Source organism: Delphinus delphis, chromosome 20, assembly GCF_949987515.2.
Source record: "Delphinus delphis chromosome 20, mDelDel1.2, whole genome shotgun sequence".
In the NCBI taxonomy this organism is placed as follows: Eukaryota; Metazoa; Chordata; class Mammalia; order Artiodactyla; family Delphinidae; genus Delphinus; species Delphinus delphis.
The window spans coordinates 24,041,139-24,053,086 of NC_082702.1; the positions used below are offsets into that span (position 1 = coordinate 24,041,139).

At 46.3% G+C, this 11,948-nt stretch overlaps 1 protein-coding gene across 1 annotated transcript in view; it reads right to left on the reverse strand.

The window, feature by feature from the left end:
- The window catches only part of LOC132415813 (ATP-binding cassette sub-family C member 12-like), a 58,875-nt gene extending 47,669 nt beyond the window's left edge, over nt 1-11,206 (reverse strand). The window contains 5 exon segments of the mRNA XM_059998920.1: nt 3,452-3,599; nt 3,984-4,157; nt 5,229-5,376; nt 7,941-8,096; nt 11,088-11,206. Of these exon segments, the coding sequence (XP_059854903.1) occupies nt 3,452-3,599; nt 3,984-4,157; nt 5,229-5,376; nt 7,941-8,096; nt 11,088-11,206 (745 nt within the window).
- Nucleotides 11,207-11,948: the final 742 nt, after the last annotated feature.

Below are 11,948 nucleotides of genomic sequence, written 5' to 3' on the forward strand. Positions count from 1 at the left end.
TACTAAGTGAAGTAAGTCCGACAGAGAAAGACAAATATCATATGATAGCACTTATATGTGGAATCTAAAAAAGTAATACAAATGAACTTATCTAGGAAACAGAAAGAGACTCACAGACATAGAGAACAAAGTATAGATACCGAAGGGGAAGGGGAAGGGGGAGGGATAAATTAGGAGTCTAGGATTAACAGATACACACTACTATATATAAAATAGATAAACAACAAGGATTTACTGTAGAGCACAGGGAACTATACTCAATACCTTGTAACCTATAATGGAAAAGAATCTGAAAAAGAACATATATATATTATATACATACATATATAATATATATATGTATAACTGAATCACTTACTGTACACCTGAAACTAATACAACATTGTAAACCAACTATACTTCAATTTTTAAAAAAAGAAACATATTACTCCTGCCCTGTTCTCCTGCAAATGAGTGTTAAGGGCTCTTGTTGTGAAGTTTAAATGGGAGGAAGCACAGACAGCCCGGAGCACAATGCCAGCATGTACTGGGGGTTCAGTACATGTCAGCTGCCATTGCTGGATGGTTTCCAAGGTCCCTCCTGATCTGATTCTCTGTGTGTCAGGAGTCATACACTCAGATGCCTACAGGGGTCAGGCAAGTAAGGTAAATGAAGGGAGTGGGCAGAGAGCAATACCAGAGCGAGGATGTCCCAGGCTCACCAGACTGTTTTGAAGTCTGAAATGTGGAATTTTATGAGACATCTCCCTACTCTTAAATGTTGGGAACTAATTGAAAAAGTTAAAGTACTGTAGGGGCCAAACAAAACACATATGCCAGCCTGAAGACTGCCAGATTGAGGCCCCTGCCCTTTGTCTCAGGAACAGCTGCAAAAACCCAAGAGCACATCTCCCTTCCGTAAGTCCAGATGAGGCCATGACTCCGCACCACTCACACATAAAATTCAAGCTTCCCTCCCCTGCTGTTTAAAGAGTCCTTAATGGCAATCCCAGCGTCCTCTGCAAAAACCCTTTCACATTAGCAACATGGTGTCACAGCCCTTCTCGCTGAGGGCTGCCTACAGACCAGGTGCTGGGCTGAACCCTGCACAGGCACGCTCTCCCTCGGCTGCTCTCACCACAGTGTGACACGGCAGAAGCCATCATTATGCCCTTCTGACAGTAGAGGAAAGGCTTAGCAGGTTAAGTGACTTGCCTCTTAAGAGGCTGGGATCCAAAGCATGCTGTCCACACGCCCTTCCCCTCAAGAACACCAGCCACCTCCTTCTCCCCACGCAAAGCCTCCAGGCCTTTGCTCCTGCCCAGGGGGCTTCCCCAGCTCCATCTGTTTCCACATCCCTGCTATATCCTTCAGGGCCTGTCTAAAACGCTACCTCTGCCAGGAGGCTCATCTCTCACACCCATGGAGCTCCTCTCAGTTTCTTTTGTGGCATTTTACCCATTTTATCCTATAATTAATTCACATGTTCACTCATTCAGCACATTTTAACCTGATGTCTGCTATATGCCAGGGGCTGTGCTGGGTGCTGGGGAATATAGGGACAAACAGGGTCTCAGCTTTTCCAGTAGGGGCGATAGACAATAAAGAAACAAATAAGTAAATAAGATAATTACAAACTGTGTTGGGTGATATGAGAGAAATGAACAGGATGAAGTGATTAAGAGGTGAATGGGGACTGGACCTGCTTGAGACTGTGGTCAAGAAGGCCTCTTGAGGGCTTCCCGGGTGGCGCAGTGGTTGAGAGTCCGCCTGCCGATGCACGGGACACGGGTTCGTGCCCCAGTCCGGGAGGATCCCACATGCCGCGGAGCGGCTGGGCCCGTGAGCCATGGCCGCTGAGCCTGCGCGTCCGGAGCCTGTGCTCCGCGACGGGAGAGGCCACAGCAGTGAGAGGCCCGCGTACCGCAAAAAAAAAAAGAAGCCCTCTTGAGTCAGTGACATTGACTTCAGGAGACCCAAAGTCAAGACAAAGTCAGCATGAACATCTAGCAGAAGACATTCCAGGCAGAGGGAACAGCAACGGCAGAGATCCTGAGGCATGAACGGGTGTGGATCTTGTTCTAAAAACAGAAGGTTTCTGTGGCTCAAGCTGAGGTATCAAGGCCTGGGATAAGATGTGATGAGGTCAGGAGGTCAGCAGGGGCCCGACTGTGCTGGATCTAATAGCCCATAGGAAGGAATCTGGACTTCATCCAAAAGACCTAAACGTGAAAAAACCTAAGTGTGATAAGAGGCCACTAAAGCTTGTTCAGCAGGGGAGAGACAAGATCTGACTGACATTTTTAAAAGGTCACTCTGGCTGCTGAGTGCATCATGGGTTTTAGGGGGAAGGAGGAAAGCAGGGGTTGCATCCAGAAGTTCTTGCCATAGGCTGGAAGGGAGAGGACATTGCTTGGACTAGGGTGACAGTAGAATGAAGAGAAGCAGAAAGATTCCAGATATATTCTAGAAGTAGAGCCAGCAAACTAATAGCTATTTTTGAGCTTAGTTAACTCATCCTCCCTCAATTTTAAAACTAGGGACCCTTTTCCTAATTATTTTGTGTGACTCCCATGGCCTTGCACATAGTAGGAACTTGGTACATATTTATTGAGTTAAACTGACTTGAATTAAATTGAGTTTTAAATTGAATGATGTCAAATGGAATCAAATTTAATCACATCAAATAAATTGTATTAAAGTGAGTTCAGAGTGTGAGGAAGTTATTTCTATGTCTTCAAAGAGGGTACAATAGGGCTGCCAGCATCCCAACCTGGGGCACTTCCTTTGGCAGTCTCAAAAGCAGATTCTCTAAAGCTGCTTCCTAAAATGTGGATACACAGCTTCAGGCCCAATTACATGCTGGTCTAAAAGTGTAATTGTGGATCCAGAGAGTTAGTTGTAACGGTGGTTCAAATCATTAACCGGTCAACCACCTGAGTCTATGTCAGCAATTATGTAACTATTCCTGCAATTAGATTTGCATTTTTATTTGATTGAAATAGTCTTCATATCGTCTTTAAAACAAAACAGCTATATATGCATTCTCTTATCTGCCCAAAGCATGTCAAGTCAGTGAGACATCCGATCCTGATGAGGCTGCTGCCGGCAAGGAGGGGACATGTGTGTAAGTGTTAGTGTGTGCGTGTGTCCGTGTGGACATCTTCCCAGTCAAGGAAATAGGCTGAGCCAGCTCTTCTCCTGCTCGTAATGTTTTAGTGGACTATTTTTGTGAAAGGTAACTGGCCAGTACAAGGATTCACTGACCTCAGTATGGCTAAACCATATGTCACTCACCTGCTGAGCCCTTGGGTCTATTCTAAAATCTCTGTAACTTTTTGAAAAGCCTACAGATCAGCTCGGGGATCGCTTCAGCCAACTTCCAGAATGCCCGGCCCCAGGACCCTTAAGAACCCCTTAGAAGAGCACATTCTACAGGGTAAGTGGTTCTTTCAGCAACTGCTCATCCTACCTGGGATGGCGTTCGTAAAAGATTTCTCCCAGGTGTACATTTAAATCAGCTTGATGCAGGTCAGAAACTCATTCATCGTCTGAACTCGCTGATCTGTCACTAAAATTGCTGATCATAGAAAAGCTGAATTGAGCTTAGCCATAAACATCTGAAATCGAGGTACAAACAGTGTGTTCAGAGAATTGCTGAGTTGCAGTTGGCCTAAAAATCCAGGGATTGGAGTGTGTCAGGCCCGAGATTCTCAGCTGAATCCTTCCCTTGAGTTGTGGCTGACGTGCTCTGGGGGACACGACTGGGGTCAGGGCAGATGAGGCCAATGCATGAATTGCCAGGATGCAAGGAAAGTGCTGGGGACTTTGCCAAACTGAAGAAGCATGCTCCCCTTCCCCAGGGTATTCAAATTCAAGTTGTAAAAGAACTGTACTGTTTGTGAGCTCAAAGTAAGGGCCCAGGCTTCAGGGCCAGGCCCTGGACACAAAGTCCACTTCAGTGAGAGTGTGTGTGAAGTACAACAGCAGAGACCTGCCATTACCTGGATGGGGATGAATAGCACACACACGGATATCCCGAGGAGAGCTGTGGGCCCCACGATGAAAAAGGCGTACACCACACAGACAGCCATTAGGATAAGGATGGTGGCTAGCAAGGGACAAAACAAGGCAGCTTCAAACAAAGAATAACTATCACTTGATAGTATATTGAGCACCTGGAAAGAAAGCACATGGGTTCAGCCTTTGGAAGGGCCACCTAAACATTTCCTCAACTGAAGGCTTTTGGAATGGCTGAGGGGGTCTGAGGAAGGAAGAGAAAAACTGACTTATAGGGGGAGAGAAGTGTCAGAGGACCAACAGGGTGAGTTTCGTGGGTCTTATTTTAGTGTGACTTTGGAGAGGCCTGTCTTTTAGAACTGAGAATCCCAATGAAGAAAGGCTTAAGTACCACCTGGGAACATGCCGGCGAGGTTGCCAGCTGCCTACCTGATAGCTCTATCTCCTTCTTCCTTATTAGTACAACCCTGCTTAATCAGGGCATCCATGGGCCCAGCAAAATGACCACATTTCCCAGCCTCCTTTGTGGAAGCATGGTGACCATGTAATTATGTTAAGGGCAATGAGGTATAAGCCAAAGTGCTGAATGGAACTTTGGGGATGAATTCTTAGAGGGAGCCAACTCAACTTGGAAGTCTCTTTCCTCCTACCGGCTCTCTGAAACATGGTTGGGATGGTTGGACCTGCAGCTTCCATCCTGAACCATTATGGGAGCCACATGCTAAGGTAGTGAGGAAGAAAAATAGAAAAGCCTGGAAGTCCCCACTCCAGCCCCAGATCATCCTCTTCCAGACTCCTTTTACACAGAGTGAAATAAATCCATCCTGTTTAATCCACTGTTTTGGGAGGTTTTCGGTTATATGCAACTGAATCTAATCATAATTGATACAGGATATTTTGAACAAACTGAAAGAGCAAGTGTAAGAAAGAAACAAGTCTTTTCCCTTACCTCACACCACCCAGGTTTCCCTTGGCCAGGGAAATGTTCTTGTGTAAAGGGCGAAGATTTTATTGCTAAGGATTAAGGGCTTAAGAAAATGTCAACTCTGAAGTCCAACAGGCATGGTCTTTGTTGGGACTTGGCATCCCAAATACTACACAGTTGGAATCAAGCGCAAAGATAACAACAACGTACTAGACCCACCAGATCGTAGAGAAAATAACTAATGACATTCTTTGCCAGTCTGGGAACCTGGGAGACAAGGCAGAAGAAGGGCCAGTGCGCCCACCGGCCCTATGGCTGCCGTGATAATGCACAGGATATTGGCCATGATATCCATCAAAACACGCGTCCTCTGGAATTTCCAGACCTCTCGGCCCAGAGAGGCTTTCTTGGGACCCATCCTTTCTACCTCTTCATCCCAAAGGATTCGAAATCTGTGATGAAAGAACAGGAAGAAGGAAAAAGATTTACATTCCCACTTGCTGCTCAAAGCTACTCTGATGGAAAAAACTTTGCAAGAATTCTTAGCACAACCCCCATCCCTGGCAGTGATGGCTTCAGAAGAATAGCATTTGTTCTCCCTTCTTTTTCTGGAGGGTGGATGGGACATGAGCGAGGCAGCGGGCAGAGCCCTGACACAGCACAAGCTGGTATCTGGCATTTGGGCTCTTTCCGGGCCTTGATTTCCTCCTCCTGCCTGTCTCTGGCACAATACCGGTTGTGATAAAAACACTGAGGCAACAGAGAAACCAAGAAAAAAATCTTCTCCAGGGCAGGGAGGAGTTTGTCCATTTCAAAGATCTGAAAGGAGGCCAGTGTGACAGGCGTGTGGGGACACGGGGAGGCAAGGCAGGGCCAGATCTCATGGGATCTCACAGTCCTCACGAAGGAGATTAGATTGCCAAGGAAGCCACTGCAGGCTTTTAAACCAACATGCCAAGATCATTTTACATGTCTAAAAGAACATCTGGCTGTTGTGAGAGTAGTGGGTTATGGGGGTGGGGAGCAAAGACGGAAGCAGGGAGACCACAGTGGGAGACTATCGGCATCCAGGTGGGAGGTGGCAGCGGCTTGACACTGGATTTAGGGAAAGGTGGTCAGGGGAGACAACAGGGCTTACTGATGAATTAGATGTGGGAGAAAAGGAGAAGGGGGATCAGGGGCCCCAGTTTTCTGACTTGACCAACTGTGGGAATACAGTTCACAGAGATGGGGAAAGGGGGAAGAGGGAACATCGTCAGGTGGGGCTGAAGATCAAGAATGCAGCTTTAGGGCTTCCCTCGTGGCTCAGTGGTTGAGAGTCCGCCTGCCGATGCAGGGGACACAGGTTCGTGCCCCGGTCCGGGAAGATCCCACATGCCGCGGAGCGGCTGGGCCCGTGAGCCATGGCCGCTGAGCCTGCACGTCCGGAGCCTGTGCTCCACAACGGGAGAGGCCACAACAGTGAGAGGCCCGCGTACCACAAAAAAACAAAACAAAAACAAAACAACAAAAAAAAGAATGCAGCTTTAGATATAGGATGCTTGTGAATCATCCAAGTCCAGTCGGATGCTGGGTGTATGAACTCAGAGTCTGGAAGAGAGGCATGGACTGAAGACAGTGTGTTATTAAGGTTGTCAACATGTGTTTGGTGGGTCAGCCTTTGGAGGAGAACATTAGCACAGAAGGGAAGAGGATCTAAGTTGATGTTGGGTAGATGGAAGGCAACATTAAAAACCGACAGAGAGGTAGAAGGGAAACCTGGTCCACAGGCACTGGTCCAGCCCCTTTCTCTCCGTGCTCCCTGGCAACTTTCTCCAGACTATAGATTTTGGAAACTACTACTGACAGAGATTTCTGCAGGACACAGATGAGGGGATGCAGAATTGTAGGAGCAATTGCAAGAGCATGATTATAACTCCCAGCCCTTCAAGCATATGAGGCCAAAGAGAAAGAGAATTCCAGAAGAAAGAAATGCAGAGAGAGGGCGATGAGATCTTCCCCATTGTTTAAGACATGAATCTTGAAGTTCAATGCAGCTGTTAGAAAGAATGAAGTTGAGGTTCTGGGCTGTGGAAAAATCTTTATAAACTCTTCACTGAAAATAGCAAAATGGTTAACCATGAGAAAGTATGCTTCAGTTTTTGTTCAAAGAAAAAAAGATGACCTGTGAGTAAGGAGGAAGAAGAAGAGGTATTGATCTGCAGAAGATGGTAGCACAGGGTGTGTTTAACCTGAGTAGAAAAAATCCAGGACAGATGCACACCAGCATTTAACAGTGCTGACCTGTGGGGAGTGGGGCTGGAGTACGGTGGGGATACTTCCACTGCTTGAACTTCTGTTACTTTAACATTTCTATAATGAATCTGAATTAGGTTGAATCAATGAAATACATGTTTTTGCAAGCCAAAATTGTCAAATATTGGAAGTTTTCATTTGGTTCAACCTAAACATATTTTGTAATATAAAAGCTCACAATATTCTGTAATAACCTAAATGGGAAAAGAATTTGAAAGAGAATAGATACATGTATATGTGTAACTGACTCACTTTGCTGTAACACCTGAAACTAACACAACATTGTTAATCAACTATACTCCAATATAAAATAAAAAATTTCTTTAAAAGTCCAATGACAATTTTTAAAGGGAAATACAACACCATGCCTGGAAGCAGCCCAGGTGGTGTCCAGCCAACACAGAGCGAAGTGAGATTCTGGCCACTCTTGCCCTGATGTGGTGATCCTACAAAATAGCTGATGGCCCTGCCAGAAGCCTGAAGCCTCAGGCTCTCAAGAAGTTCATTCTCCCTACCAAACCTCCCCAGTACTCACCTCCCCAGAGACTAGGCCAAGAAGGTCAGTCAGCCCAGCCCTCATCTCAGAGATAAGCCATGAGAACAGCCACCAAACCAGTGGGCGCTGATTTCCGCAAAGGGAAATGGGAGCACACACAAGGACTCACGGGTCCCTTCCCAAAGCGGGCTCCTCTCTAGATGTGACCCAGACAAATCCTGGTACCTTTTGGCATTGGTGTCGAATGAGTCATACGGTGACAGTGGGGGCAGGGTGTCCACAGTCAGCGTGTGCTTGTAGCCTCTCATCATCACTGGCGTGAGCCAAGAGAATGTGGCAAAGGATAGCAGCCCTGCGTCATCCACAGGGTTGGGTGCCAGCCTAAAACAAGCGAAACACTCGGTGTTCCAGGTTGTTGGGGTCATTGCCTTGAGTCCCTGGCTGGAATTCTTAACTACAGTGATAACCACAGCCACGCTCAGACCTGTGACTCACATCATCAGCCCCATGAGCAGCGGTGTGCTGGGCCACCTCCTACCAGCTTGCAAGAGCTGATTGTTCAATTTTTAGGAATTCTGCAAGTCAGTTCTTAAACACAGCCTATATTAAAAATTAAATTACATAAATGTAAGTAAATTATCTTAAAGACAAAGGCAATCAATACTCAAAACTCATAGCTTCCAAGATTATTTTACTAGATTTTACTCGTATTTGTTCTTTAGATTATATAAGTCTGTGGCGTCTGTGGTGGAAATACCACACAGGATAGGGCTCTATCACCATACATCTGTTCCCAACTTTGCGCTCAGTGACATCACGTTGAAATCAGCCATGGTAGGAGAATTTACATCAAAAGAGTGACAAATGCTATGAACCAGGGAATTTTTTAGTGAGCCAGTTGTTGAATATTTACCAGTGACCACCCCATGGGAAAGAGGGTACCTGCTCCATTTGGCATGAGGAAATGGAGACCCAGTAGCTGATCATCAGAGGAGTTGGACGGCTGGCTTTTGCTCTCAGGAGAATGCGGAGGGTCAGAGCACAGTGTGCCAAAGTAGAGGTGAGGCTGTCCAAGGAGGCAAGAGCTAGAGGCAAACTCATGGTTTATTGTGAGGATTAATACATGTAAGCTGCTACATAAATATTAGCTAACAGATAAATAAGGAGGACGGGGAGGGAGAAAGGAGAAAGGGAAGTAGAGGAGGAAGAAGAAAAGGAAGAAACAATGAAGAAGGAGGAAGAGATATGTTTCTGCCCTTGAGGAACTAGCCATCTAAGATGGAATGAGAGTCAGAGACACAAGAGTGGTATCTACTAATTGCTGAGTGTTTGTTATATTCCAGGCCCTGAAAGAGCTTGGTATTTGTAGCAGATGCTGTCAAGATGTCCTGAGTCGCAGTCCCTGGTGGCGCAGTGGTCAAGAATCTTTGTCACATCCACCTCCGATCTCAGATGTGGAGGACAGCGCTGTGCAGCTCAGGCTCATGCTGACAGCAACCCATCTCACAGATATCCTGTACCTCTTTTCACTACTGGGTTTGGGGTCTTCTCAGAGCATAAGTGCAGCCCAGAATTGCAAGGGGCTAATGTCCCCAAGAAGAAAACCTAACTAATGTAGTACAGGAGCCCACGGACAAATGCCCCCACCACCCATCCTATGGGTGGAAAATTGTACACTTCTTGGGGGGACCTAGTAGAATCCAGTCCCCATGTCTACAGCAGTGACACTGATGACACACCCCATGTTCTCCTTCCCTGCCCCACTCTCCCTAAATCTTGCCTCCTGCTTCTTGAAATCACCTCCCAAAGAAGCTACCTGCATCCAAGTTTTTCATTCAGCCTCTGCTTTTGGGAGAACCCAAGCTAAGATAATATTAATAAGGTACTATGTGCCTGGTGCATAGTAAATGTTTCCTAAAGGGTAACTTTAATGATGAAGTCATGCATTACCTCGTGTAATCCTAACAACAGCTCAGTGAGATAAGTAGTTGAGAAATATTATGATCCCATTTCATAGACAAGAACATTAAGGCACAAAGAGGTTAGGGTACTTGCCCAAAATCTTATAGCTGCTCAGTGGTGAAGTAGGGATTCAAACCCAATGCTTGCTGACTCCAGGGTCCCATCATCCTCTTAAGCACTATCCCACATTTCCTCTCCACAAAGAAATTGTAAATTGAGCCAAAACGGTGGGTAGTTAGAGCTCTTCTGCATGGGGCTAAGGATGGTACACCAAGCCCTCACTTTTCAACCTTCACCTCTCACCTTAGAGGGCTCACAGGTGTATCTTTGGTCCATGGATTCTAGGAGAGAGCAGTGCTGTATCACCTCATTATAAAGATGCTACTTGGCCTTCTGCTGCTCAGAGGGCAGGCTATAGGGCACTTCTCATGTAGAAAAGGCAGCTTTCTATAATGTTATAGTTAATGTAATGTTAAGAATACATATATATTATAATATGACGCTATAGTTAAGCATGTGAGCTTGGAAATCAGCCTGCCTGGGTTCTTATTCTGTGGTTCAAAACTGACCCAATTCTCTCTCCTCACCTGTATCCCAGACCCTTGGAGCTCCTTCCTTCAAGACATTTCTCCACACCTTGAATCTGTGCTGACTTGTGACTTGCTTTGGCCAATAGAATGCAGTGAAAGAAATGGTGTACCGGTTCTGAGCCTGAGTCTCAAGAAGGCCTATATGCTTCGTCTCATCCTCTTGGCCACCTACTGCATTACTATGTGATCAAGGGCAGGTTAGCTTGCTCGAGGTTCATAGCCCATGTGGCCCACCTTCCCCCAGCCAGTCAACCCCCAGAAGCATAACCATCTCGTTGACCAGCAGATGCATAAGAAAGCCTGGTCAAGACCAGATGAATCACCCAACTAGGCTTAGCCCAAGTTGCTGACCCACCCATAAAATTGTAAGCTAAATAAATGGGAATTGTCTCAGGCTACTAAATGTAGAGGCAGTTTGTTACAAAGCAAAATCTACCTGATTAAATTTGTGCAAGTTATTTAACCTTGCTGTGTCTCACTTACTCACCCATCAGATAAAGATAATCACAACACCTCCAGGGTGGTTGTGAAGAGTGAATGAGAAGATGATTGTAAAGCACCTGAACAGGTCCTGGCACATGGAAAGCTCTCTTAAACATTTGCTATTGTCTCCCTTTCACCAAAGGACAGGAGGATTCATGAAGTGAATGGTCAATAAATGAAAAAAATGGATGGATGGATAGATGGATGGAAAGACAAAAGGACAAGCATATAGAGCAGCAACATGGGGAACGGGGTCAGGGTCCACTCTCCTGATGGGCTGGAAATGATTCCTAGAAGTTCTGCCCAGGACCTCCCTCCAATCCTCCTCCTGGCTTACCTTGCATAGAGTCTCACTGGAATCATGGTCTTCAAGCTGGGGTCATATCTCTCTGAAAATGATCTCTGCTGGCCTCGCCAGTCCAGATCAGAGATAAGGCAGGGGCCATCACCCACCATCTTGATGGCAGTCTAGAGCCCTGGGTTCCTGGCTTTGGGACCTTCACTCTACAGCAGAGAGATGAGGAGATGAGAAGATACTCTGGAATGAGATCAGGCAGCCCCTACTCCACCCAGACCAGCTCCTTTTCTCTGACCACTCAGACCTGGTTTCACCAATCAACCCTCCACATTCATGGGAGAGCGTGGCCAGAGACCCCACAACCCATTTTGGGTTGACTGGGAGCAGAAAAGCCTGTTACAGGTTTTCTACCAGGAGCCAGCCCATGACCAAGACTGAGTCCCAGCCCGGCAAAAGAACCCCAAGATGGTGGATTTTCTGCCTTATTGTGACCCAGAATGAAGTCTGCCACACATACAAACCCTTTTTTCTCTCTGATTCTTTCAGATACCCAAGCTTGTGCATCCACGTTCCCATGTCCTCACACCCAAGGATCAGAGAACTTCAACGAGACCACCTCTCAGGACCAGGCATATCTGAACAAGCGCACAATCCCCCCACTTTTGTAACCACTACCCCAAAGGGAAACCAACAATCCAGGTAGAGAGGACCCTTTTGGGAGTGCCCATCCAGTCCACAAACCAACCACCCTATTCACCAATCACCTAAATGAAAAGAAAAGAGAATGATTCCTGAAGGTTTTCTATTTCTAGTTCCAGTTCTTCCCTGATACACAGCTCTATTCTTGCCCTAGAGTTCTATGACATTCTGCTCCCCATATCCTATCAATACATTCTCTTT